Source organism: Daphnia pulex, chromosome 10, assembly GCF_021134715.1.
Source record: "Daphnia pulex isolate KAP4 chromosome 10, ASM2113471v1".
NCBI lineage: Eukaryota > Metazoa > Arthropoda > Branchiopoda > Diplostraca > Daphniidae > Daphnia > Daphnia pulex.
Window position 1 is genome coordinate 4,541,057 of NC_060026.1, and position 26,849 is coordinate 4,567,905.

At 43.2% G+C, this 26,849-nt stretch overlaps 3 protein-coding genes across 4 annotated transcripts; 1 reads left to right on the plus strand and 2 right to left on the minus strand.

The window, feature by feature from the left end:
• Window positions 1–304: 304 nt before the first annotated feature.
• On the minus strand, window positions 305–5,257 carry LOC124204129. The gene is made up of 3 exons (XM_046601141.1): window positions 2,068–5,257; window positions 1,616–1,820; window positions 305–1,323 (listed from the first exon to the last, which is right to left on the minus strand). The coding sequence occupies exons 1-3, from the start codon at window positions 3,845–3,847 to the stop codon at window positions 1,125–1,127; spliced, it is 2,184 nt and encodes a 727-aa protein (XP_046457097.1). The 5' UTR covers window positions 3,848–5,257; the 3' UTR covers window positions 305–1,124.
• A 3,903-nt stretch (window positions 5,258–9,160) lies between these two features.
• On the plus strand, window positions 9,161–23,078 carry LOC124203468 (synaptotagmin-17-like). 2 transcript variants are annotated; one of them, XM_046600139.1, is made up of 10 exons: window positions 9,161–9,285; window positions 12,630–12,987; window positions 14,020–14,349; window positions 14,522–14,911; window positions 18,517–18,784; window positions 19,995–20,118; window positions 21,757–21,862; window positions 21,940–22,064; window positions 22,372–22,469; window positions 22,587–23,078. In XM_046600139.1, exons 2-10 carry the CDS (start codon window positions 12,764–12,766, stop codon window positions 22,614–22,616), a joined length of 1,695 nt encoding a protein of 564 aa, XP_046456095.1. In that variant the 5' UTR covers window positions 9,161–9,285; window positions 12,630–12,763; the 3' UTR covers window positions 22,617–23,078. The 2 variants fall into 2 exon arrangements, with proteins under 2 accessions (XP_046456095.1, XP_046456096.1); XM_046600140.1 differs by having other exon boundaries at window positions 14,020–14,343.
• Window positions 23,079–23,124: 46 nt separating this feature from the next.
• Window positions 23,125–26,846, minus strand: LOC124203471 (clarin-2-like). Its single transcript, XM_046600146.1, has 4 exons — window positions 26,109–26,846; window positions 24,096–24,284; window positions 23,850–23,985; window positions 23,125–23,695 (listed from the first exon to the last, which is right to left on the minus strand). Exons 1-4 carry the CDS (start codon window positions 26,326–26,328, stop codon window positions 23,563–23,565), a joined length of 678 nt encoding a protein of 225 aa, XP_046456102.1. The 5' UTR covers window positions 26,329–26,846; the 3' UTR covers window positions 23,125–23,562.
• Between the last annotated feature and the right edge of the window lie 3 nt (window positions 26,847–26,849).

Sequence of the window (26,849 nt, forward strand, 5' to 3'; positions counted from 1 at the left end):
TCGCGTAACCTGTCGCTTTCCTTACGCGCGGAAAAAGTTGACGAAATCGTTCGTCTGTGTCAAAATTTGTTGTCGACAAGTTCCGACATTGTAGTTTATTTATTATTTATTTTTAAGTAAGAGGACTGTGTTAATTTTAGGCATGTTGTCCCTAATCGAGATTTTCGACCTTTTCCAGACCTGGCAACTCAGCATCCTTGGGTCTATCCTGTGCCTTCACTTACTATCAGTAGAGGCGTAGAGCCACCTGCTTGTCACTCTGCTGACTTTCTATTGCTCGCACAAAAAAGACAACCGCATTCGATTGGCATTATAAATTATATTGGTCCATTCAGGTTCAGGAAATATAAAAAAGAATTGAATAGATTACAGATGACAATTTCCTGTTATTGCCTTGCCAATGAATATTTCGGAAAATGTGGTCAAACACAAATAGCTGGGTGCATTATATTGGACAATTGATTTCAAATATAAGGAGGCATATGTTGTCTTTTGCTTGGTCCTTTGTTCCGTTGGCAGATATCTTCTTTTGAGTATTGAACATCACAAAAGGGTCTGCGAATCTGCGATACAAAATTACTATAGCACTAACACAATTTCCCGTTGAAGGAATATAACAAATTTCACAAGGAATGTTTCACTTTGCCAATTACACCATAACCACAATTCTGAACGGAGAAACGTCAATCGAAACCCACAATTTTTGTATTCCTCATCTCATTATTTTGCAGAAGTCAATCTCATTATTCCTCTAGAGTGTAATGAGTGTAAGTAAGAAAGAAATCAACAACTGGCAATCTTTTTTTTTATAAAATTAATCTGTAAGATTGCCCTTCGCTTGGGGGACGGCTGCGGCTCTCTCTCCTGGTCGAGTCCATTTAATCCGGATACATTGTCGAAAATAGGACAGCTAAGAAGATAATATTTTACACGCCAAAATTACCATCACGTCATCCACCGTACGGAATTTCCATAATGAGCCATAATTTAATAAATAAGATTGGAAATAATTTTGATAGATTGGAGCTTGTTTGAAGCCCAGTCCGATTATTCTAAAAACGGCGATAAATAAAGAAAAGAAAAAAAAAACAGTTCGATGTACAAAGACAATGGAGCATGAGCTATTAGGACGAAGACGGGATGCAGATGCCCATGAACGTCCGTGCGCACTTGTTGGTGGTTACGCAAACTTCGCCGCTCCTTTTCATGGCTTGAGCAAAATTCCACGTCTGTTTGACGTCAGCGGCGCCAGTCGAGCGCCAAGAGGCGAAATCTTCAAAAGTGCAAGTGTCCAATTCTTCGCTGATTTCTTCTTCAAACAGACTGCGGGGAAATAGAACAAAACAATGGTCGTTTAATTAGACAACTCAACCCGAAATGCGTGGACACGTGTAAAGGTCAGCATTGGAATGAGATGGACAGACAGGGACAGACGTCAACCACTGATCTAACGGCTTATAAGCCGATACCATTGCTACATATCCGAATCAACAGTGGGAGTTGGTCGATTAAGTGCCGCAGGCAATGGCATACAGTAACCTTACCAGTCTATATATAGCAATGCAGCAGACATAAAAGCTCTATAAAGTCTATACGCCCATGTTTCCCTTTTTACCTTTTTTTGGGAATAAGCTCCACTTTGCCACCGATGGCGCACAATCCCGTGACGTAAACGTCTTCCAGGGGGAGGACGGGAGTCACCTGAGCGGCCGCCAATAAACGCGGCACTGCCGGCCTGCCCATCAGGTAAGCTCCGCCAAGCATGAAACGAGGAAATTCCTTGAGAGGCCACGATTTTTTCGTGGTTTTGTGTTTCTCATCTGCGACGAAAGGAGAATAACAAAAGAAGATGAGAACATGTTGTATAAGATTGTGGTCTCTCCTGGGCTCAGCACAACAACAACATTCAATTGATAGATTATAACATATATACATCTGTGCCGGCCGCATTGTATCGGATTGTATTGCGAATCATTTCCGATTCACCCGCGGAGCACACTCGGCTGGCCCGCTAAGTAATTGGCCTAGATATCTAATTCGTCGTCGTCTACTATGTATACAACTCACCTGTCGTGGTAAACGGGTTCATGCTGTCGATCAAGCTGCCCGTAATGGTGGGCCTAGCCTTTCCTTTCTCCATGGCCTTGAGCATCGTCGCTGCGCTGACGTAGACGTCATCATCGATCTTGAGGATTTGCTCAATCTCCGGACAGTGGCGGTCGATCCAGACCAGGCCGGCCAGCGTCTTGAAGACGCTCTTCTCGATTGGCTCCTGCACGTTGGTCTGGATCAAGTCCCGGTGAGTCCTGCCTTCCTCCTCGACGGCCCGCTGCAGAGTGACGTTGGCCGTTTGGCCGACAACGAAGACGACGTCCACTTTGCCGCCGACCAGCTGATGCAAATCTCTGATCCACGTCTCTCGCGCCGCCTGCCGCTCCTCGGTGTTGGCCGCCGAGGATACGGCCATGATCAGGTAGGTGGCGTTGGATCGGCACGTGTCCACGTCTTCCATCGTGAAATGAAATCCAATGTCGACGACGACTTTGCTGGACGGGATTGAATAAGGCGACGACATCTTTGATTTGAGGGCTGGCAGCTTCCGGCTGGTCAACTTGACGTAATTGCGATAAATCGTGTTTGATTGGTCGACGGAAACTGCCGGCTGGGCAGCGGCGGCGGCGGCCCCGGCGCTATTAAGCAGCGCCGACATCAGCTGGCCGTTGGAGAGGAATTGGCTCAACAAGTTGAGTCCGCCAGCATTATTAGTGTCACCAGAAGCGGATGAGGATGGTTGCTGTAATTGTTGTTGGATGGACATCATTTTAGTGGCAAGACCGAGAATAACCCTCGGATCCAGCTTTTGGCTGGCCACAGCTCCTTTAAGTAGGCCCAAGGCTGTTTTGGCCATTTGAGGATCAAATCCGGCTTTGGACAGTTTGGAACTCAACATCATTTGTGATGCCATTTCCAGCATGCGCATGTCGGGGCTGCTGCTGGCCACTCCCTTGCTGGCCAACAGCGACGACGGATCGGCCAGCCCGTTGGTCAGCATCTGTAAGCCCATTTGGGCTAGATTAGCGTATTGGGATTTGGATTGATCGTCGACATCATTAGCAACAGGCGATGATGTCGATTCTTTAACATTGGCGTCCAGCACAAGGCCCTTATTCACCTCTTTGGGATCCTGCTGCGTCGATTTGGGCTGGACGGCCCGCTGGCTATTCTTGATGTTGTTGAAAGCGTTGGCCAGGAGATTCAATCCGAGTTTGGCCATGGGATCGTTGGGGTCGTTGGATAACTTCTTGGCTGCCATGGCCATCAAATCCATGGCCGGTTTCTTGTTGGTCATGAGGTGATCGAGCGCCTTTTTGGCCGCGTCTCCCATGGCGGCCTTGGCTTTGATGATGGCCGGGTTGAGGAATTCGTCGCCCGCCCGTTCCACCTCTTGACCCACTGATCGTGACCTTTGGCCAAGGTCAATGTCTGAGAGAACAGCGGCGGCCGCGGCGGCCCCGCTGTCCATTAGCGAAATGTCGCCGTGCGGATGTGGCGGCTGCTGGTGCGGATGCAACTGTTGCTGCGCTAACGGCTGCTGCTGCTGGTGGCGCTCATCCTGTTGCTCCAGTGACGAAACGGGACTGTTGCTGCTGCCGCCAGTGCCAGTGCCAGTGCCAGTGCCGGTATTGGCCGTCACCACCACTTGACTGTGCAGGCCGTTGAGGTAAAAGGAGAAGAGGAAGAGCTGCATAAGGGCCAGTGTGATGACCAAGCCGACGACCCGATTGCGGAAGACGCTGCTGAAACAGTAATGCGCATTGCAGCGATACATGACTTCACCGAAAGGCATTCTCAACTGCTGGGCCAACGTCCGTCTCAACGAACGTGACCGGTATTTCGTCTGTAGTTCTCTCACTTTTGCTCCGTCTCCTCTCGCTGTTGTGTGTGCCCGTTTTTCTTCTTCTTCTTTCTTCTTCTTCTTTCCTCTTTCTTCTTCTTTGAGATGACGATTGGCTTTTCTTTTTCTCTGGCTGAGCAACAGCAGCAGCCTGGTTTCTTTTAGATATATCCGTTGAAAGATGGATAAGAGTCGGGCGGCGATATTAAGTGCAGCAGCGGGCAACACTCACACACAAACCCACAAGAGGAGCCGACTTAAGACACACAACCCGGGCTGTGATGTTGGCCTGTTTTCTTCCCCACGAAAAGAAAGAATAAGAGAAATAAAATTAAAAAAACCGGACACACGAGAGAGAGAGAAAGCGGATCAGCAATATAGTGCAAAAGGATCGATATCGATCGGAACTGCCAATGTCGTGCTAGTAAAAAGAAAAAGGGTTTAATCGCGGAAAACACAAAGAGTCGAGCGCAGGCGAGTCACTGGCTGGTCGTCAGTCCACTTGGAGCTGGTCAACACACACACACACACACGAGCCAGGCCAGCCAGAATAAGTGACTGTGTGTTATATAGCCACACACACACACACACACACTGCCCACCTCTCAAGAGCGTCAGCTCAGAAATGTTTGCAATTCTTTTTCTCTGGCACAAGACGACAACGATGGCCAAATAAATAAACTAAAGTGAAAAACAAAACAAAAAAAGCCGCACACTCCAACACACGACGAACGTCAAAACGAAATCAACACCCACACACACACACATAGACGTCTATAGGGGGGTTTGTTAAGGCTAGAGTTCACTGGAGCCAGCGACGAGCTGTTGTTGTTGAGTTCCTCGTCCACAAACGAATAGAAAAATACAATTGGGGAAAAAATCGAGAAAGATACAGCAAGGGGCCGTGCATAGAAACTCAGGAGTGAGGAAATGCACCAAGAAAAAGAAGAAAAAAAATACTCCGTTTCAAGCGTAAAATCTTGCGACTCGAACCACCTGTTGAAGGCGCACTCAAAGACTCTTTTGCTTTTAAAAAAATAAATTCACTCGGCAGCTAATACACACACTCAAATTGTGTCTTATAAACTGACGCCGAGCACCGAGTCCGGCCTCTGTATACGTGGAGCCCTAAATATACAATACAGTTGTTTCTTCACAAAAGTCGAGAAGAAACAAAAACAACAATGTCTATTTTTCTCGCAGTCGGGAAGTGGGCGCAAACTTGGTGTACGTATTTATTGGGACTTTGAATGAGCAGCAGCAGTCGCCTTATTGCCCAGCACTGCCCACTCAGGCCAGCAGCAGCAGCAGTGCCCCTGCGGAGAGAAAAAGAAAAAAAAACGGAGCCGCTTCCCATCGGACTTGGCGCGCGGAGCCATTTTGGCCCTGGTCAATGCCCGCTCGACAAACCACCAGACCAAGAATCCAGCAGCAGCAAGCGGATAGAGTAGCTATCTTATGGCTGCCTTGTATACATGTACACACACACATAGTACGTAGAAGGAGGAAGAAGAAGGGGGGAAAAGACAACGGTGCAAAGGCAGAAAGGTGAGAGCAAGAGGAGAGAAGGAATAAAAAGGGGGCGCAAAAGGAAATGCGAAGAAAATGACGAAATGGGTAGATAAGAGGGAGGAGCCGCCAGGTAGGCAATCTAAGGTATATCCAATGGCGAACAAGGCGGAGGAAAAAGGGTCGCCAAGAACCCAACAGTTTTGGTGCTGACGTACACCTGAAAAAAAAATGAAATGACTGGAAGAAGAAGAAGAAGAAAATTCAGGGAGAGGCAGGTAAAAAAGAAGAAGAATGAACCGTTATTCGACTACCTGTTTGTGAAGGCCAGATTGTTGGCCAGCCAGAAGATATCCATTGAGTTGGCCATCAGCTGGCATTATATTGTTCACGTATACTACACACACACACCACCGCGGGCCTTGTACCGTTAATTCCGTCGCCGCCTTGGCTCGGCCAGCAGCCTGGCATAATTCATCGCGCCATAACATTTTCCCTTCCAACATTTGAATGCAGTGACATCAGCACATATCCGACCTGACTTGATGGACGACCGGTCCCACGATTCACGCATACACCTTCAAAAAAGTGACATATCTTTTATCGTTCGCTGTCAATTCTTGATCGTCGTGTTTATAACACAGAAATCTGTCGAAAGAAACAAATTTGTTCTTGAGCGCGAAACCGAGTGACTTTTTGAATGGCACTGCGGTGATAATATCATAGCGTAAATTAGTAGAAAAGTCCACTATCACTGTAGGTAGCAATTGGACAAATAATTTCTCTATGTTAATTACAAATTTACCTATGAGAAATAAAACTCTTTCTAGCCCTCAGAGGTTGCCTACTAAACAGAAAATAAACAGCCATAATACAAACACTCTGTTGCAGCTTGCAGGTTACATCGTCAATATTATGAAAAGAGAAAAAATCGTAAGGTTCATGAGCAAGAAAACCGTTATATACTGGTTATGAAAATCTGAATTGTAATGGTCTTAAATGCTTCACTGTTCTGGTGTGATAACAGTAATGGAAACATACCTTGTATCGACACATTTGTATACCAATATGGGCTTCATACATGTGATATAGGCTTTTTACAACATGAGGATCTCGAGTATGGAAAGTGACTGGGCGCTAATAGTCAATTTATTACAATGACTGACAGGATGCATCTAGAATTTGAAGAAAAAAATAAGTTGATGGTAGGGCTATAAACATTTTAAAAAACTAGGTCGAGATAAACCTACATGACATGCAAAGCTCAATTTCATACTTGAAATCACGAAATAAAGGCAACCAGTAAAAAGAAAGTCCATCATATAGAATCATAAAATATACACCTAGGGAAAAAAACAGTGTAAATTAGTAGAAAAATCTAAAGATACAACATGCAAAAGTCACTTATCCGAATTCCAAGTTGTCCAAGTCACATTTCTCTGCATTGACAGCATCAAAAACAATGACAAACGACAGCCGCCTACGACATTTGTAAACAAACAAGAGTTAATGGCTCTGAACAAACACAACAAAAAATTATAAAATGAACAAAAACACCAACAGATTTGAAAATCTGCTCAGACACTTAGTTTTATACGGAAAATTTAATAAAAAATAAATTAAAACGAACAATAGCCCTGTTAACACGGGATAATTCTGCCCAATTTTGCAGCCAATCACAAACCGGCGGGAACCACAAAAATTTGAATTTCGACCGAATTAATAAATATATAAAATGAACAAAAACACCAACAGATTTGAAAATTTTCTCAAACACGTAGTTTAATACGGCGAATTGAATAAAAAATAAATGAAAATGAAAAGTTTCCCTTTTAACACGCGATAATTCTGCCTAATTTGCAGCCAATCACAGAACGGATGGAAACCCCAGGGACACAATAAACATTTTGGGGCCCATAACCAAGCCTTCAATCTTTCCCAAGGAAGTGAGCAAAGTAGGAGACAATAATAAGGAGTAGTGCAGTACTGTGAGAGCCTTTGTGAGAACCTATACGTCATATGTTCGTATATCATCGTTATTGTCCCCCGCTCCCGCGATTGTAATCGAGATGATTCGTCATTATGCAGGGCATTATCTGACATATTCATGACGTCGAATGGCATGGCGATTACGCGATCGGTCCGAGCGTGCCTTTGTATTCTTCTTCTTCTTCTCTTTCAATTGCATTGAAAATCCTTCATCCCAGCGCTCTTTTGGTGGATGTGCTGCCACTATCATGGACCTTGTGAAACATTCGAATATTCGCTAAACCGCATCGTCTCTCTCACTGTAAAGACTCTTTTGGTTATTCCTTTCTTCTTCTTCTCTCCTTGGCTGTGTTTTCTCTCTCTCCCTTTCTCTTCTCTCCACATCTCTCTCTCTCTCTTTTGTGTACATCTATCCTTTCTCTCTCTTGTCCTTTTAAAGGAAACTCATCCCTGCTGTTGTTGCTGTTGCTATATATTCCCGACGTGCAGCAGCAGCCACCGCCACCGCCGCCGCCACCGCTGAAGACGCCCAACAAAAATCAATAACTCTCTCTGATTGAGTTTACGAGTCGAGCAGTCTGTAATTGATGGATAGTTGGATTTCTTGAAATTATTCTCCTAACGGGGGCAACACACACACTGGGGGGTTCGTCGGTCATTTGTCAGGTGTTCTCTTTGCTAATCAATAATCAGCAGGCGACGCTTTTTCTATTTTCCTCTCTTTTGAAACCCGTTCAAAACACGACGACGACGGAGGAAAAGAAAGAGAAAGAAAAGAAGAAGGAAATAATCAGCCCTTTTTCCTCTCATTATTTCCCGGCCGCTGATTGCTGATACGATTCAGCTGTGAACTAGCGCAGCATTCTCCGAATCTATAATAGACGTCTCTTATGTCACACCGCCATCACGACGACTGCTGCTGCCTCCTCCTCCTCCTCCTCCTCCTCCCGTTTTCTATATATCATCAGAGCTACACCGGCAGCAGAGAACGACTAATGATTTGTTTGTCGAATATTTGCCCACCTCTTTTGGACTGTCAAACGCATCATTCGCTGCGCGCGGGGGGCATCAATGAAAGACACGACGATGGGCAAGTCGAGGGAGAAATATCAGCCATAAATAGAGAAACGACAGCAGAATCTCCACTCAAGATGGCCGTTTATAACGTCCGTCCTTCATTTTGGGCAGGAGAAATAGAGGTGTACGTCGCCCGACGGCCCACAATGCCCTGTCCGATAAACGATTCCAGTCGTCCAATAGACAAGACGAGTCTAAACGACAATTTCATTAAGAAAAAGGCGCTCGACATTGGAAAAGAAAAAATGGAAAGAATAAAAGTTTCTGCGGAGCGGTTACGTTAGAGGTACACATCTCGTCACCGGTTGTTGCAGAGATACCGGGTATGTTGTTATAGCGACAGGATATACCTAAAATAGAGCACATCATATATGTTTAGATATCTATAAATATATACGAGACTCTTAAGGCTGTGCGCAATATGTTGCTGCCGTATCTGAGCGGCTTGATGCACCAGCCAAACGAGAGACTTTCGGTGTAGTAGTACAGACGCGGCTGCGTCGCAAAACCTGCGCAATCGTTCCATCTTCTCGTGAGTTGGCGTCAAGATCCTACCACCTCCCCTCCTCATTCCCCCACTATAGGCTCTCTTATCCTCACCCCCCATGTTCTCTCTTATAGATGGCGGCCGACACCCCGACGCCCGTCCGCCCGCCCGTCACCTTTTCTATACTATATCCCCCCCCCCCCCCCCCATCGTACGTCTCCTATAGACTGACGGCAACCTGATGATCGCTCTACCAGTCATTCGTTACCCACTCTCGTTGCGCCGTGGATGGCCTCTTCCGATAGTGCTTCCATTACACCAGCATCAGGTAAGACTCAAAACACGGCGCCATTCCTTGCTCTTGAAACCCAATAGCACAAACAACAAAGACGACCAGTATAGTAGATAGCTAGTATATTACACGTTTCGACTTTGCGTCTCACACATCTCTTGACAAAAGTTGCCGTATGATGTAAGTTATCAAACTTTTGACAAGCGACACTTAGTCATACCATTATGTGAGCTGCTGCTCTGTCAGTTGTCCATTGGAGTACTAGGACCTGATTTTTATTCACTCGCGGGCTTTGTGGCTTCCAAAAGGGAGATTGATGTCGCAATTTCCCCCCGTCATGGAATTAATGGATCTCTCTTTTATTTGCTGCTATAGACGAAAATAGAAAGTTGCGCCATTTATTGATACCTGCTGCTGTGCTGACGGCAGTCTAGAGCTTACAGACTTTTTTTTAAGTAGTATAGAGCTATAAGGTCTTAAGAGTTGGTGTTTTCTTTCTGGGTGGTCTAATCTTTTGTTTAGGGATGAACATTTGATGTTATCAGCAATTCTATTAAAAGAGTCTTAACTGGTTGGCGCCTATAGATTTTTTTAAAGAGAGATTTCCTTAGCCTTTTGGAGACTGTCTGCGCTTTAGAACCATTTAACTTTTTTCCTAGGTAAATGTGACTATTAAGAGTGGATTTGATCACACCTTTTGTTTTATTGCTGATGGCCCACCCCACATGATGGCAGAGGCCATTAGAGTCCTAAAGCAGAGTCAGAGTCAGACTTATAGTCGCCCATAATTCAACCGGTAAGATGTCCCGTAAAGTGACGGGTAGTAGCCGCTATCGATTATTATTGGTGAGTTTATATGGGGACCACACAACAAAGAGAGAGTATGGTGGCGCTAGCCTCTCCTTTCAATGACCTTTATGGCTTTTGCCTATTAGGACGACTTGATCCTCATTTGTTTCTCTGGCCGGACTGCTGTTGCTCTTCTGGCAGCAGACGCCGATTTTCCTGGCCGGCCGGACGCGCGTGGGGTCATCGCAAAATCTATTGTTCCGCCAGACTACTGCATATGTATATCTATACATTCTCGTTTCCCTGATTGTAAGCCTTTGTGCAACTATTATAACCGCGACATGCCCGCGAATCGCAATCTAATCTGATAACGCCGAGACTGCGTGACCACTCTGTTATACACGCACTCGGCGTGACCAGCAGGAGCACGTCGCAGAAGACGAGCAACAAGAGGGGCCAGGGGCCTTGTTATTGTGTGTATTAGACCTACCCATTTATATTGTGCGACTCTCTCGCATGGTGATGGATGGTGTTGCGTCCCGTAAATATACAATGGGCCGCTATAGCACAGACTAGAATATAGAAGTTCCCAGCGTAGAAATTGTTCGGGAGAAATCATGTTTCTTTGAACGACATTGACAGTTTAATATTTCAAAGCCTTGACATATTTGTATATACATCTCTCGAGTCTCGTCGGCAAAAGCTTCTTCTACAGTACGTGCACACCTATACTTTGGGCGCAAGTTGGGCGAAGAAAATCTGTTGCAATTTTCATGGACGACAAAGTAGACAACAGAGTCATTTTTCTCCTAGCTGCTGGCTCTTCACTGTAATCATTTCAGTTTTTCTTTTGCTTTGGCAGTTTCTCCTGCTGCGAGAAGAAAAAACAAAAGAAAATAGGAGAGACGATCCCATTTTTTTTTGTCTTTTTTCCAGGACTTTTCTAGAGATTCCGTTCCGTCTCGGTCGTCTCCATAACCATTTTAATAAGGGGATAACCTAAACCGGTAGTAGCTAGTACAGACGGGAAAAAAAGGAAGGCGACGCAATTTACCGATACTATGACGACCCCCCCACGTTCCGCGTGCATAGTTCAATTTAGCCCGCCGAAAAATTGTTAAAAAGATAACACGTTCGCCCAGCTTTTTTTTTTCCGGGCCGAGAGGAATTGAGGTTAAACATTCGTTCTATATTTTTGTTCTCCAAGGTTAAGTGAAAGAAAAGATAATTTGTTTGAGAAAAAAAAGACGCTTCTTCTTCTTTCTTCCATGTCTCTTTTGTTTTCAGACGCACACACAGTTGAAAACATTTTCTTTAGTAATAACAAAAAAAAAATGCTTTCGCGTGCGCAAATGTTTATCTTTCCCTTTTTTTTAAAGGTATATATTTTCCTTTGAAAAAAAAGTAACATCGAATTTTTGTCAATAACAGACATCTAGCTAGTACAATGCGATCGGGAAACGCAGCAGATCTTCCACAGAACGCCCAAACTACAGCTATACAGCCTACAGCCTACACGAATTCACACAAAGATTCGTCGTGGGGTGAGGGGTCCTGGTGTATACATGTATTGTAGGCTGCTATACGCGATCTATTATAGACATCAAACATCAGCAGTTGTATAGACCTTTCAATTCTAGTCTTCCCTGTACAGACTCTATAGTGCCTAGTAATAAGCCTCTCTTTTGGCCTGTATACGGACTGCATGGAGTATTAGAGTATAGTATCGGTATAGGTCTCGTGTCATATACGGCAGTATACCTATGCCACATGCTCGAGCGGGTCTTCCAGTTGACTGCTGATTTATTACCTCGACGTCGATAAACCTCTCATGTATCAGTTCCATCATTGGCAACGTTCCTTTACCTAGAAGTAGACTATATATACGGACAATAATAATCGGCCCCCTGCATTTCAGCAAGGAAAGGTATTGCACACACTGTCGTATGGACATAAACAGCGCTCTGCAAAACGACCTCGATAATTTCTGATCAATTCCCACCGTCGGTGCGTATATAATGAATGACAATATTCATAGTGTTCCTGAAAAACCCCTATACTTACTATGTATATATGTACACTGCGTCTTGAAGCACACCATTAAACACCGACGGTTGGCAGACCTGTGTGTGCGTATGTTGAACGCATTAATAGTTTAACTTAAGGTTTTTTTTTAGACTTTTTTTTCTTCTTGGTCACGCTCAGTGCAGATATGCTGACATATACAGCCAAATCAACATGTGGTTTACCGCTGCATTATTTCATGTTTGTTGGTTTAAGAGTTAATTTGATGAAAGTATGTCTCATTCATCTAGCCTACATTTAAAAATGAATTGATTATTTTGTAATATCCAAGAAAGAATTTAGGTTTTCCGTATAACTGTAAAGATGAGCCTCTGTCTAACGAACTTATCCCCATATAAAACTAGAAAAAAATTAAATGTTTGGTAGGCCATAATTCCTTGGTTTCGGTTTATATTGTCTGTCTGTGCTGCTGGGGTGCTGTAATAATCGTGAAATCAAAGTCAGTCACGGTAACCTGGTAACTCCATCTGAATTTAAGATTGTCGCATGCTAATTATTTTACACAGACTACAAGAGAAAGCGGCGAGAGTGAAGGAGCAGCCGCAGGAGCAAGTGTTGAAAGAAGCGGAAGCGAATCGGAAAAAGGCGAGAAGAAGCGGAAGGACCAAGGGGCGTGAGCAACCCAAAAAAAGTAGGCTGGATGCTGATGATGGACGTCTACTACGCCGTCTGTCGGTTCTGCTGTTGCTGTCCCGACAACAGCGACCACGAGCGCCAGCAAGACTGGCGCCAGCAGAAGAAGGATATCGAGTACGTTCTGCATCAACAAGATATCAACGCCTCATCCGCCCAACAATCCGGCGGCCAAAACCTTTCGGCGTCTCTTCATCCGAACAGCGTCGGTACCCCCACACACAGTGCCAAGTATGTACCGTATTGCCTATTTAACCCAGTAATATGTGCTCGATTCTGATAAGCTATATACACAGCAGAGCTCAGCATCAGCTATATGCTTAGCTATATATTATAAAAACGCGCTATTAACAGTCGTTAAGCATTCTTTGTTGATGCAACTCGTAGCGGGAGACACACACACGCATGTCTCTCTCTCTCTCCCTCTCTAGACTGTATACGCGCGTTCGATATTGATTATGATAAATGTTTGACTTTATGGAATCACTCGGTGAGCGTCGACTGCTGCACATTTTCGTTGCCACGTTGAAACAGTTTTTTTTTTCTTTTTCTACTTCTTTGCCTTTTATTTTTTGACTTGAAGCAATTATAATCTGCTGACTTGGAAGAGCAGTCTGAGTCAAAGATCACTTGCAAATTTGTCTTAAATCAATTATTACAATCAATCAAGCGCCAAAATTTCTAGTCGAGGTAGCACTCGAATTGTGTTTCATTAATCTGAAATTTTTCTTGTATGGTCTTAATGGGTGAATCAAAAGCACGTTTACACAGAAGATGTACATTTTTGCGCATTTAAATATAAATGCGAAAAATATAGCTACTATAGAGTATTAAAATATAGCTACTATTAAAAATATAGCTACTAGAGGAGTACGTCTTAGACTTGATTTCAAAAACATTTTAAAAGTTAATTGATCGTCATAATCTTTTGATGCAATAGCCGGTAGCTTTAGGCACCCTTTATGCAATTACTGTTAAATCAATTTTGAATATCCCATAACGCTGGGCGATATTATACGCTTGGATGGCGGATGTATGCCAACTAGCAATCTCCTGATGCTATGACGCGAGTGATGAAAGGAAATGATACTAATCTCATCCACTGACTACCATATATTTATAGCCTTTTACTATACTAGACTTGACTCGTTCCATTCTTGTCTGGGTCGTACAGCTGCAAGCAACAAGCGGCCAATAAAATTCAGTCGGCGTGTCGGCAACATGTATATTTTATTGAAATATATTTCGAAATGGTCATTGAAGGTCGTCAGAAGGAGCGACGGCCGGCGGAGCCAACAACGCCACAGCCAGTGCCAACGACGGAGGCCAGCACGGCGAAGAAGAAAGTCACCTTCTGAAAGAAGTCCGCAGCAGCAGTCTCAAGACGGAAATGTACCGCCAAATTTGGCAGAGACGAGTCCTGTGGTTCGGCCAGACATTACCTTCGTTCGAAAGTCGCAGCACCATCGAATTCTGGAGCGGATGGACAAACCGCCCGTCCGGCCAGCATCAGCAATCAGCTCCCGGCGCCAATGGCAGCCATTCGGCCACCACTCCACCTACGAGCTCCACGACCAGGCGCAAAAAGTACCAGTAAGCCTTTTACATTTAGAATATAAGAAAAAAACACATTATAGATATCCCTTTTACTTTTTTTTCCTTCATGATATGAAATTCATTTTTTTTTAAATGTCATAATGTGAAAGGTCGTTGAACTTTATGAAAGGTTATTCATAATTTACTTGTTATTGATTGATGGCGACAGCTTGACGCCAGAAGTGTCTATAGAGAGTCTCCAGCCGGAATTGTACGCCCAGACGTCGGTCGAGTCGATGGAAGGCGTGTCAATGGACGCCGGGCTCTGCGGCTACGGCGACGTCGACCTCCATTTTGACGGACCCATCGAAGCGACGCCCTTAGGACAGATCCACTTCTCGCTCATTTACGACGATCACAAGAAAATCCTCCTGGTCAAAATCGTCGAAGCTTGCCACTTGCCGCTGCCCAAGCCGGCCGTCGTCGCCGCCGCTGTCGTCGCCGCCCTTCCCGCAAGCGACGCCGGCCAGCAGCAAGAGCAGCAGCAACCGGCCCAGTCGGCGCAGGACTCGTCCTTCACTCCGAGTCGGCACCGCAAGGATCCGCCTCATTCCAACCCGTAAGTTTGAATCATATCATCAGCACTGTGCAAAGTCACATATGACGTACCAGATTATTTGGTATCAAGTGTCGATGTCGGATGGTCGGATCGATTCCGCTCGTTTTGCGCTTAGATTTGATTCATTGAACTCGAGACTGCGTTAATGCCCTCTGCATTCCATCCCATATAACTTTTCACAGCGGATAGATGCTGCTGTATATCGATCGAATAAATCATTCCTAGAGACCAGTCAGTACCATGCAGTATGCACCATCAGCTCTACATGTGTACATACCGTACACAGTGTATACACATTTAGAATAGTCATGCTGTGAATGGTATATTAGTCTAGAGTTAATTTCACTCATGAATTTCTTCGAGAGTGAGAGAGCGAGTTCCTTGGAATCAGCAGCACTCCGATTATGTGAATACCGGATGATAACCCTTGCATCAAATGATTCAACTGGTAGAGGTGAATTGATTCGGCGCTCTAATCTAAAACGGTTTAGATGTTACATCTCGAGCCGTGCAGCTTTTGTTGATAGCCGACAACCAAGTGTGTCACTAATATTGCGAGGCGTTTGGACGTTATTTCGCTCAGAAGTAGACGTGCCATTATTCTTGGCATAATCGTAGAGAAGGTGACAAAGAATATGCGGAATAACCCTGACATTAAGTCAGTATTACATGACGAGAGACTTGACAAGAATACGGAAGGATTCACAAGAAATCGCTGAGCAGGCTAATAGTCCCTATTTATTATATATATAATATCGGTGTATAAATCTCTATAATACGCCGTCATGCAATAAGTCTAGTCGCGGGCTATATAGTTACATCCTACTACTCATACGGCTATTATGTGTGGCCTCTCCTATTTAGACAATAGAAAGATCGATGTCGGCGGGAGCTTATGCAGTCGCTTCTAGCCACTTATATAGCCCTGCGTCACGTCACATTAACCAATTATATTAACCCGTGCATTATTGATCATCATGTGATGTAGCAGAAGAGGTTTACATCCAGGGCTGGATACTATATTAGCCTATATAGGTATAGGCTATAGCAGCAGCCGATTGCCAATGCCATCGCGAAATTTATGACGCTGACGCTGTCTATTAAGTCTTGGAAGTTTCCCCGGAATGATGGAGATTGGAAGAAGAGATGATCTATCTGCCTGGCTGTCTATAATATGCCATTGCCCGGAGCACGGCGAAACTACGCACTCGTCTCTCACTTGCGATGGAAACTTTGAAACTTTCGGAAGGGTTTCAAAAGGATATGTACTGATGTTGAAGCTCATCAGCAGCCGCCGTCGAGCGTTAGTCCTGCTCAACGTTGATGAGCTCTTTCTTGTGCGCCATATTCTCACGACGACTAAACAGCAGTGAAAATATCTATGGGGGGGGGGGGGTCTTTGAGTGAGAGTTTGTTCAAAGCACCTTGAAGTGCTATATACCTTGAAAGTATCTGCGTAGATATGTATACGTACATACAGCGGTGATGTGGCGACATACTGATGAGAAACTTGTGCGTCTCACACGGCCGCTGAGCCGCCGTTGCATCACCTTTAATGGCGCCCTACCTTTCCGTTTTCATGCCGAGCTGCTGGAGAGGATTCCCTTTCAATCAAGTTATTTGACACAAGGTAAACAGCGTTGCAAGGCGCGCCTGAGACGCATCTAGAATACACATTATAGACACACAGCCAGCACAGCTAGATCCTACGTATACTAGACCGTAGACGCATCATGAAATTCATAACGCGCGACCAGCATCAGCAATCCGCCCTCGACGGCAATGGCGTATACTGATTCAAAAGGTAGAATGTAGATATCTATTCCGGCACGGAGCTTATATCTAGTGGACAGCATATATATACCGCCGGCAGCTATCGCTAGCTCATCTAGACTCCTTTTCGTCGTTCGCATTTCGAGTCGTTTCTCCTATAAGGAAAGCGTCGCGACTTGGGTGAACTCATTATGTGCTTGGCGTTCATATCTGTTCTCATATTGAAGCAAATATTTGGGTCGAAATATCCGCCATCATATAGTCTCACTCGACCTCTGTGTCTGTCTACACTCTCCGGTGCGCTTAAAAAATTCTGAATCCCGCCCCTCCGGAATCCGTAGTGATTCCGGACGGAATGTTTCCGAAAAATTTCTCTGCGCTTGATTCGGTTGATTGAACAAGCGCCACCAATCCATCGACAGCGTCCAATATCCTGTATGCATAGCCTTAGAGCTGATCTTTGGCCCAGCGCAGACAAAAGCGGCGCGTTTTTGTTTGCCAACGACGGATCGGAAACTATACACAACAGCAGCACACAAAAGAGTTGTAGAGACGATTCATATTCTTATAAAGATGGGTCCAAGGATGGGTCGTAAAAGAGATGAACCTGATGATAAAAAAGAAAAGACAGCAGCAGCAGCAGCAGCAGACCTTGTTGTATATACGTTGTAATCCGGCAGGGGGTTTTTATTTTGTCCTTTTGAAAATAATCGCATTGTTTGGGAAGCGATTTAGCTCCAGCCCTGGCGCGCATCTTCTAGACCATTGCGAGCTGCTTCTGTCGGTTGCGGACCGGTCGATATTTCGCCCAAGCTGAGACTCTACTGCTGCTCCTGCCACAGCGCACAAACTCAGCGTTGGCCAAAGCAGTTGGCATTTACAAAAGACAATGCACATACGAATGGCTGTGTGTCCATGCCTCATTTCTCCCCTCGTCTATTCTCCCTCCCCCCATCTCTTCCGCCGTCTTTATATGTACAACAAATAATAGGAGAACTATAACTCGGGCAATTCTCTCTCCTCTTGTCTTTGTATTATTCTCATCTGGCCCATGCTGCAGCACCTGTACCTTCTTCCCTATATTACATGCCCATGGTCGTTTTCTAATTAGTATAAGTCATCATAATTTGATTATGATTCCGCTTTCGTACTTCCTTCCCCCCCCCCCCATTTACTTCCCTTTGTTTCTCGGTTTCCCCATTAGTTTTCTTCACTGATATTTCTTCGGTCTCTACACCCCACCATTCCCAGTTATTCATATTTATCCAACCCCTTTTGTTCCGTATAGACTCATAACGTGCTGCTCGAATTTCAGATCGGATACAGTATATCTATATCGAGCTGAAAGACCATTACGAAACTGCAAAAAGGCATTCGTGGGCGATCCGTGGGCAGAGCACAGATCTATGCAGCAGATTGATGCCCTTAAGGTCAACCAACTATACATTTCCCTTTTTTGAACAGAGTGTCAGCCCAAGGGGGTTTGTCAACGAAAGTCATCTTAACGCAAATAAATCCTGCTCCGGTTTTTTCAATGGGAATAACATGAAGTTATTCACTACAAAAAAAGCCTCAAAAACTAGACAATCGCTCCAGTTTATTTGAGCTGCCAACCGCTTGTATTTTGTGCCGCAATTATTTCAAGATGATGGCTTCAACATTTTGTTTACTAGATAATGTGGGCAGTTGGGTGAACGTAGCAAAACCGCAGCCAACAAAGGACATGATAGTAGAGAAAAAAGAAAAATAGACGCTGGTCGCCTCTATGGCTCTATCGCAAATTGGCGCTTTATTCCGGATAGCTCGATTTATTTTTTTCCTTTTTTCGCCAGATACGTTCGTGTGTATTTGTTACCGGATCAACGTGATGGCCGCCAGACACCGGTGCAACGCAAAACCCAAAATCCGGTCTTCAATCACGGTTTCACCTACGAGCTGGCCCACCGAGAAGTGCTGAAGCGAACGCTGATGCTCAAAGTTCAGGATCTGAATCGATCGACCCACCGGCATCACGTCATCGGCCAAGTCCTCCTTCCACTCTCCGATCTCAATCTTATCAAAGGAGTTCACATCTGGAAAAGGATCCGACCCACCGATCAAGTAAGCCTTTATAAACAATATCGTCCGCTCCGGCGTCCAGCAGCACTCAATTCCAGGTAAAGAGAGAGAGAGTGTATTGCTTTGCCTGTAATCTTTATATAGCGGCATATATAGTAAACAACTTAATTCAAATAAATAATATCCGCTGGCTGGGCTGGTCCGGAAATATCCCGAAAACTCTAAAAAAAAAAAGTAATCATTTTTCTAATTGGATTTCAAAACGGGGACTTATTTGTTGATGGTTTTATTACTTTTCCATTGTAGCATCCTTTTGCATATGTTAGAAAAGCCACGTCCCGTCACATATTTTCTATGATATAATGGATCGTCTATACAGTTATATACTTACATTGCGTAAGGAATTGGAATGGAAGAAAAATCACACGATTACGTCGGTCAGTCTACAAACGGAATTGAGGTTTTATTCTCTTTTGGGTTTTCTTTTTTTGGGTTTGGAACGATTCGTCTGAAATGTCGGACCATTTCGATCGCTGCGTGTGCAACCGTTACATGACGTCTGAATAGGGCGCTGTGTCAGACAACCAGCAGTCCTGGCTGTACCGTTTGTTTGTGCGTTTCGAATGCTGACGACAGAAAACGGAAAGGGTTCTCGATAATAGGCATAGGCTGCTGGGCTACTTTTTATGATGTACATAAATATATAGATGAATGCTGGTTGTACGTATATATTCCGAACGATATATGATTGCGCATCGGAAAATAACGAGCCAATTAAATTTATTACAATATTGTAGTAATGATCAATTGGAGCGAAGAACTCTTTGGCACAGACTATGTACGTACACAATTTGATCCTGGACCAAGTTTTGTGTCAATTACACCCAAACAAGCTTCTTCATATATCTGTAGCCTACTTTAACAATCCGTTTCCGGTCTGAAGATATGGCAGAATCGAAATTTTACGATAATAATGATGAGCTTGACAGAGTAGCTACTCCCCCCCACAGCCCATCAACGTAACTTTAATCTTCATCACCGGCCGAAAGTTGTGTCTGACTTGAGGCACCAAGAAGTTTTCAATTTATTGCAGATTTAGTTAAGAGACTAGATAACAAGCAAAAAGTGGCGACAAAGTAAAATGATACATTTACATTTGTGCATTAATCTATTTTCCGACTATTTTCTTTGCTGTGAAAATGGATCACTACAGTGTACCGTTTGAATCTATTTATTTATGCATCGTATACAGGATTCGCATTCTCCCGAATTAGGAGAAATTCTTGTCTCACTGACGTACCTCCCCTCTGCCCGAAGACTCAACTTGGACCTGCTCCGAGGAAAACAACTTTTACAAACCAATTTCGGAGGCTCCGGTAAGTTAGTTGTTGGTTACATTGTCCACTATGATATATGGGCTCTATAACAATTAGTATAGTTGCGCAGAAAACACCAACAATGGTAGATGTAAGATATCGCTTCAAACTCTGCAAGTAGTCTGCAACAATGTGCTTCCTCAAGGCTATATACTACGTAGCTGGCATATATCTAACTCTTATAATATCGATCAAGGACTTAACATTTACCAGCACTTAGAGGCTGATGACGACAAAGTTCAACTGAGTACCCCGGCAGGACGTCTTCAGTGTTGCGTACAAGTGCCCTTTTCTGAGTATATACGGTACATCCCAAGCCCTTTATACATGGACCCAATGATTCTTTACAATGTTTGTCGAATCATTTCGGTCTTTTCCCTGGAATCAAATCTCATAGGAATATATAAGTTGACGTAAAGAATCCACACGCAGGTGGAGGCATGAAATTTTGAGATGGTATATCAAGCAATCATAAGCACTGATTTGATTATTTCCTTCCGGCTGTGGACTATATCCGACTTAAAATTCTTTTAACGCTGAAATATTCTTAAAAGCCGTTTCGACCTGCAAGTTCTAAATCACTGCATACTGTCCCCTCTAATTCAATGCCTCTCGCAAAAGTTTCACCTTTATCAAATAGCTTAACGGCTATTGAATTAATATAAGAAGAGTATAAGGGCGATATAGCTATCGGTTTTTGGAAGATCCGCTTATACCATTCCACCCAAAATGCTTGAACGAGCAGACTGAAAATTTGTGACAAGAATGTTGATTCTTCACTCGTCCGCGCCCATCGATTACTTAGTTTATACGCCTACCTACTTATTACGGTTTCATGGCCTCTTCGTTCAGTGTTATACTTGCAAACTTTATCCAGTGAGAATTAATTGATTCGTCGAAAGAGTGTCCCCACAAACCAAATCGATCGACCGTACGTATTTGTTTACCTAAATTGTTTTGATACTTTTAGAATCTGACGAAATATTATTTAAAAAATCGATACCTGCCTACTCAAGCCATTATTTTATTATTGAAGTTACACAATTTATAGTTTCATTTCTGGGAAATCAACGAACTTTCAGCGGCAAATTCTATTACTAAAATTGTATTGTTATTATTCAACACTGAACTTACCTATTCGCATTTATCCGCAAATTAAATTTGGAACGCCAGATTTGTTAGGTGGAAAGTAATCACATATCAATCGAAAAAAAAAAAAAACTAATGAAATTAGCTAACGAAAAATGGATCGAGGCATTTCTCGATAATTAAATACACACACAATAGGTTTGTTCAACATTTTTTAGATCTATACACATCTCATTTTTGAAACATGAAAAGATTTTTCTTCCTCTTTCCTGAAAATTTCAGAGCAGAATATTATGCGTCAGTTGGAGAACTGAATTAGCTTTCTGATTCGCTAGTCCTATTTTCTATAGACCAGCACCAACCTATATCCCAATTGTCAAATATAATATTAACTAAAGAACTTGTTGAGTTGACATGCAACTCTTCGAACCCGCTATTCTTCATTCACTATTCACTATTCGTCTTTCTGCTTGTTGCTATATTGTCATGTGTCCGTATTTATAAGACAATCTTCGACCTTTTGACTCCTATTTTTTTCAATTTCACCAGTGCCGTATGTCAGGGTCTCTCTCGTGGTGGCTGGCAAGCATATCAAGACGAAAAAATCATCTCGCAAGAGAAACACCATCGATCCTGTCTGGGGCGAAACAATCAGGTACATGCATTTATTTTTCACGATGCATTTAATACGATTTTTTAAATATTGGTTTTTTGGCCATACCCCATGAAAAGTTTCAATGTTGCGGCAGCCGAGTTGCCTGAATCTAGCTTGGTAGTCAGCGTTTGGGATTTCAATGGTGGAATTGCAAAGGATGATTTCATCGGGAGGATCGTCCTATCGGCCAAAGAGCCATCAGGTATTAGTTGCATTCAATCATCTCCGCAGAGACTAGCGCGAGCTGTGGCGCAGCTCGTTCAATTTGCGCTCTGCTTATATTCCTTTTGATATATTCTCTATCTTGCCTTGCCTTCGCCTTCTTCTTCTCTTCCCAGAACTCCCTCAGAGCCTCATATACCGCTACTCTGTCCCTTAATACTGATACAATCTTTCTTTTCAACTCATTGGCTTGGTCGCTACTCTGCTGCGTTATCCCCGGCAACTTGGACGCTCTCTCTCCCTCACACACGCACGCACACCTACACAAATCAATACGTCTTATATAGGCGAAGAAGAGATGAGTCACTGGAATTGCATCTTGAGCGACGACCGGAGTTCGACTGCATATTGGCACACGCTCCGTTCGCGAGAAGAATGCGATCAGGTTCGTTTGTATTTGGTTCACGCGAGCCGTTTCGCTCTTTTCAGTCATCTTGTGTTGCAGCTATTTCTCTCTCCACCGGCTTGAATTGATTTGATTTTCTCCTTGGCTATATTTTAGATTTCTCCGGCGTCGGTGACCGTTTGCTGAAACACCTTGCAAGAACGAAATTAATAAATGAATAAGAAGAAGACAAATTTGCAAAACAAAATAATGACTCGAAAGAAATAAAATAAAAGTCGTCGCTGATGTGCTGGCTTTTCGGCGCGCCAAATATAAATGCACAGCAGTGATTCGCTGTTATTACGTCGGTTCAAAAAAAACTCCCTCTGGTCCATACCAGTCCTTCCCTGTTTCCTTGAAATATATATAAATATATATATTACAGTATGATCTAATAATATACATCCTTTTCTATGATTTCGTAATAAGTGGTTCCAAATCGTTCTGATTACGCGTTTATGTTATGAGTTGTCAGTATATATATATTATCCGTATCGTCATATGTTACTATATCGGTGATCTCTGTAATAACACATACAAAATGTAGATTATATGCGTTATATAAAGCAAGACCATGATTACAATAAGAAAATATTATTCAACGCTCAAGGATTTCCATATTTTTGTGTGAATGATATATGGTTTGTAACAAATGTTTTACGAAGCAATCCAGTATTTTGTATTACGTTTAGGCGCTGACACTGACATGGATTTCCAAAGGAGAAAACAAAATTTTCAGAAATATCTGTGGATGCGTCATATTATTAATATAGGCACGTAAAAAAATAAAAATGAAAAGTTTCAAAAGTTATGGGACAAAAAAAATATCGAAATCAAAAAAGTAAATGGGTAAAATATAATAATGGGGAAAAGCAGTTGTGTGCTTGCGACGGCACTGGCACTATAATTTCAAGCAGATCATTATTAATACTGACGAACGAGCTGACGAATGACAGGTCATACCGATCTAATCCTGGATCCAACATATACCTGCTCATACATCACGCTTTCGTTATGCTTTTGCATGATGTAATTCAAGAACAAAGGAACACCAGGGGAGGCACGCCAGTTAAGAAAAGAAAAAAAAGAAAAACTAGTAAAGAAGTACGGCACTGTTCGTTTTCTCCGTTGGCAAAGGTTTGACATATTTCCGGCGTTCATCCGCATTGACAAGAACCAGCAAGATGATATTGGCCACGTGACTTAGAGCCGACCCGATAACGAACCTAATGAACGAAAAACGGGAAAGACAAGAGGAGGCCGCGGCCAACAATTAGCGACGAGTTTTAATAGTCACCATCTTCTGCGAAATGGTACATATGGCCGCCATTTCGCGCAAAATATAGCAATATAAAACATATAATAGTTATATAAACTCACCAGAACGAATAACCGAGATAGGCTCTCCCTTCAGAAGTCCAGTGATTATCCCGGTCTTCTTGTACCAGAACGTTGGAACGGAGACGAAGGTGAAACTGGACGATCCAGGCTACCATTGCGGTCACCGAAAACACGACTAAAAATGGACAACCAAAAGCAACAATGCGGTGAATACCCCACAATTAAAGACGCATTTTAAAGCGTCGTTAACTTGTAGGACTGTTAAGTATATAATAGGACTGTTACTTGAAAGACTGTTCCAAAGAAAGAGTCCGGTTCGTCCGGCAATGGTCTCAACAGGTGTCAACGTCGTATTCACAATGGCCATCAGAGCTCCAATTACGGCGAACACAATCGCCCCACTGACGCACGTCACGGTTGTGACCCATAGGCCAAAATTCAGAAAGTCTGACTCGCCACTGAAGTTTTCTATGACTTAATTTATGAATAAGAAATGAACAATATTAACATTTTAAGGTCGTTAATCATCACCAGGCAAATAATTTCACTAAAGGAAAGTGTAGCTAATGATTCAAGAAATTTGGTGTCGCTTTTCATTTCCGATTTTAGGGCCACAAAAATAGTTCATTGAACGAGCTTTTTTAAAAAATTAAATCTTATTGCACTTGAAATAAATTTTCAAACAAAAAAAGTTTTTTTCCGCGCTTGTTGGCTTGAATTAAATGTTACATAATTGATTAGCAATTAAATAATTTGGGTTGACATATGTAGTCCATGCAGGCTTGCGCAAACATAATCTGATCAAACGGAGATGCTACGCACTTTCCCGGCTTGAATTGTGAAAGTCTTACGTCAATCGACGTCCTCCTTTTTTTTAAAATGAAAAACAAATCGTCAAATTTACTCTCACATATCTTTAGATACAGTTGTTGGCGTTTGTCTGTGTACCATCCGATCAGTTTACCGTTCAGTGACTATCGGATCTCGTGCAAAGATTACGTGCATTCGTGTTTTCATTTCATTAGAAATAGAAGTCCCTTATTTCACTGAAATGAAATAGGGGTTTCCGACGCTTTAAAAAAGCCGAATTACAGCCATTTTCGTTTCCAATTTGGTGCGTCTCGTAGGCAACGAACACAATAAGAGTTTCTATATAGTATAAACAATGGTTACTCGATTCGGGATACAATAATTGGAAATACCAGAATAAATGTCACGAGTTCAGAAAGGCGCCCACCGTTTGACGTCGGCTGCGTAACAACAAACACACTGCAGCGCCCTGTTTGATATTTATTCGCTTCCCCCGCAAGAAAAACAAATTGGAGATAAGAGAAGAAAAATGGCTGTATGGCCTCAAAGGTGATTTCAACTGCGAGCAGCAGCAGGAAGGAATTTCTGACTCGTTCTCAGCTGACCGTGTTCGAGAATATAAGCGGTTGAACTCTTCCTATATTTTTCCTGAATTTATATAGCAAGCCTCCCTTTCACCTCATTCTCTGACTCCTCTTCCATTTCAGAAGAAGTACCGTTAGGCAGTAGGTAGGTAGTATGTCCCCGTGGAGAATTCAAAGGCCTCTTGCCTTACCAACCGTGCATACGCATAAATATGCACCTTCTTTTTTTTCATTTTTTAACCGACAAAACAGAAAAACAACAGTTGCTGCTGGGTTCCCTTCTGGCGAAGATGAATAATTCCAGTACTGAAAATAACTCTGACATGAATAGATATTTTTCTTCTTTACAAAAAAAAAAAAAAAAAAAAAAAATAGCTGGATGGATAACTGACAGCCCCCGCTTGCACACACTTCCACCTAGGTGCAAACAAAACACGCGAGTGAAAATATTTTTGGGGAAAAAGTAGATTTATGGAACGGAAATCACGGGGCCGGCGAAAACAGAGCCAAGAACTATACAGACAGCAACACAAGGTCACTGCGGTTTTGCACCTGGATATTATTGAAAATGATGATTTTACTTTTATTAGCGACAATAATCCTTACAACGCGGTTGAGAGTCCTTTTTTCGTACGCTGTTCTTGTTGGTTATTTTCAAGGTTTCTATTTCTCAATTTTACCCGCGGGTTTGAAATTTTAAATGAGCCAACTGCTATATGAGTTGCATCAATAATTTTCTAAAAAGTCCAAGGCTATCCTCTGTTGACATTATTTCTAATTGTTGACGTCTTTACGCTCTACTGCCAAACTGAAAAGAGTTTGACTAAAAAGGTAAAACGAGTTGCTGCTTGATTGAGGTCGCTTGATGTATACCTATAGAGTATATAGCCAACTGGTACGGTACCTGATACTGGATAAGTTCTCCATCCGTAACCGACGTTGAGTTCTCTTTTGCCTTTGAAGAGACCGAAAAACACATGGCCGTCAGACTCGTACGGGTTAGTCACACGCTTGACATCTGCGTACACCCATGAATCAGTACTGATGGAGGCGGCCAGGAAAGCTGCCGACAGGGAACAGCCGAGAAAAGTAGCAAAGATCAAACCGCGTTTGTACAAGTTCATGATCTCGTGAAATCGGCAGACAGTGGCGACCAGCGGCAGCACCGTCCCACTTAGACTCTGGAACGCTTATTCTTTCTTTCAATTGATCAAATACAAAAGAGACTGTTTCTCTTCAATGACAAGTCGGATCCATCGATCGTTTGTTGAGGCGGAGCAACACCGAAATCGTCTCGTTTCTTTTCAGTTCGCCATGCCACGGGATCGAAACTATTTTTCAAAGTTGGGACGCACAATGTACACATAAATGTTCTGTTGGTGATCAAAACAAACAAACACTGTCGATTCAAACGAGGTATAAAAGCGCTTGCCCTCCAAATGAACGTCAATTGGCTTTTTCTTTTGTCTGCCCTTGTGTTTTAGGGGAAAACACAAAGAAGCTGCTCGTCTGTTGCAGGTGAAAATGACAACTGAATTTCCGCTCCGGAGCCAACCCTGGGATATTCGCTACCGGCTGGAGCTCGTCACAAGTATACGACGCCTCGGGGTGAAAACGTACCTGTGGGGGAGAGAGGGGACTATCC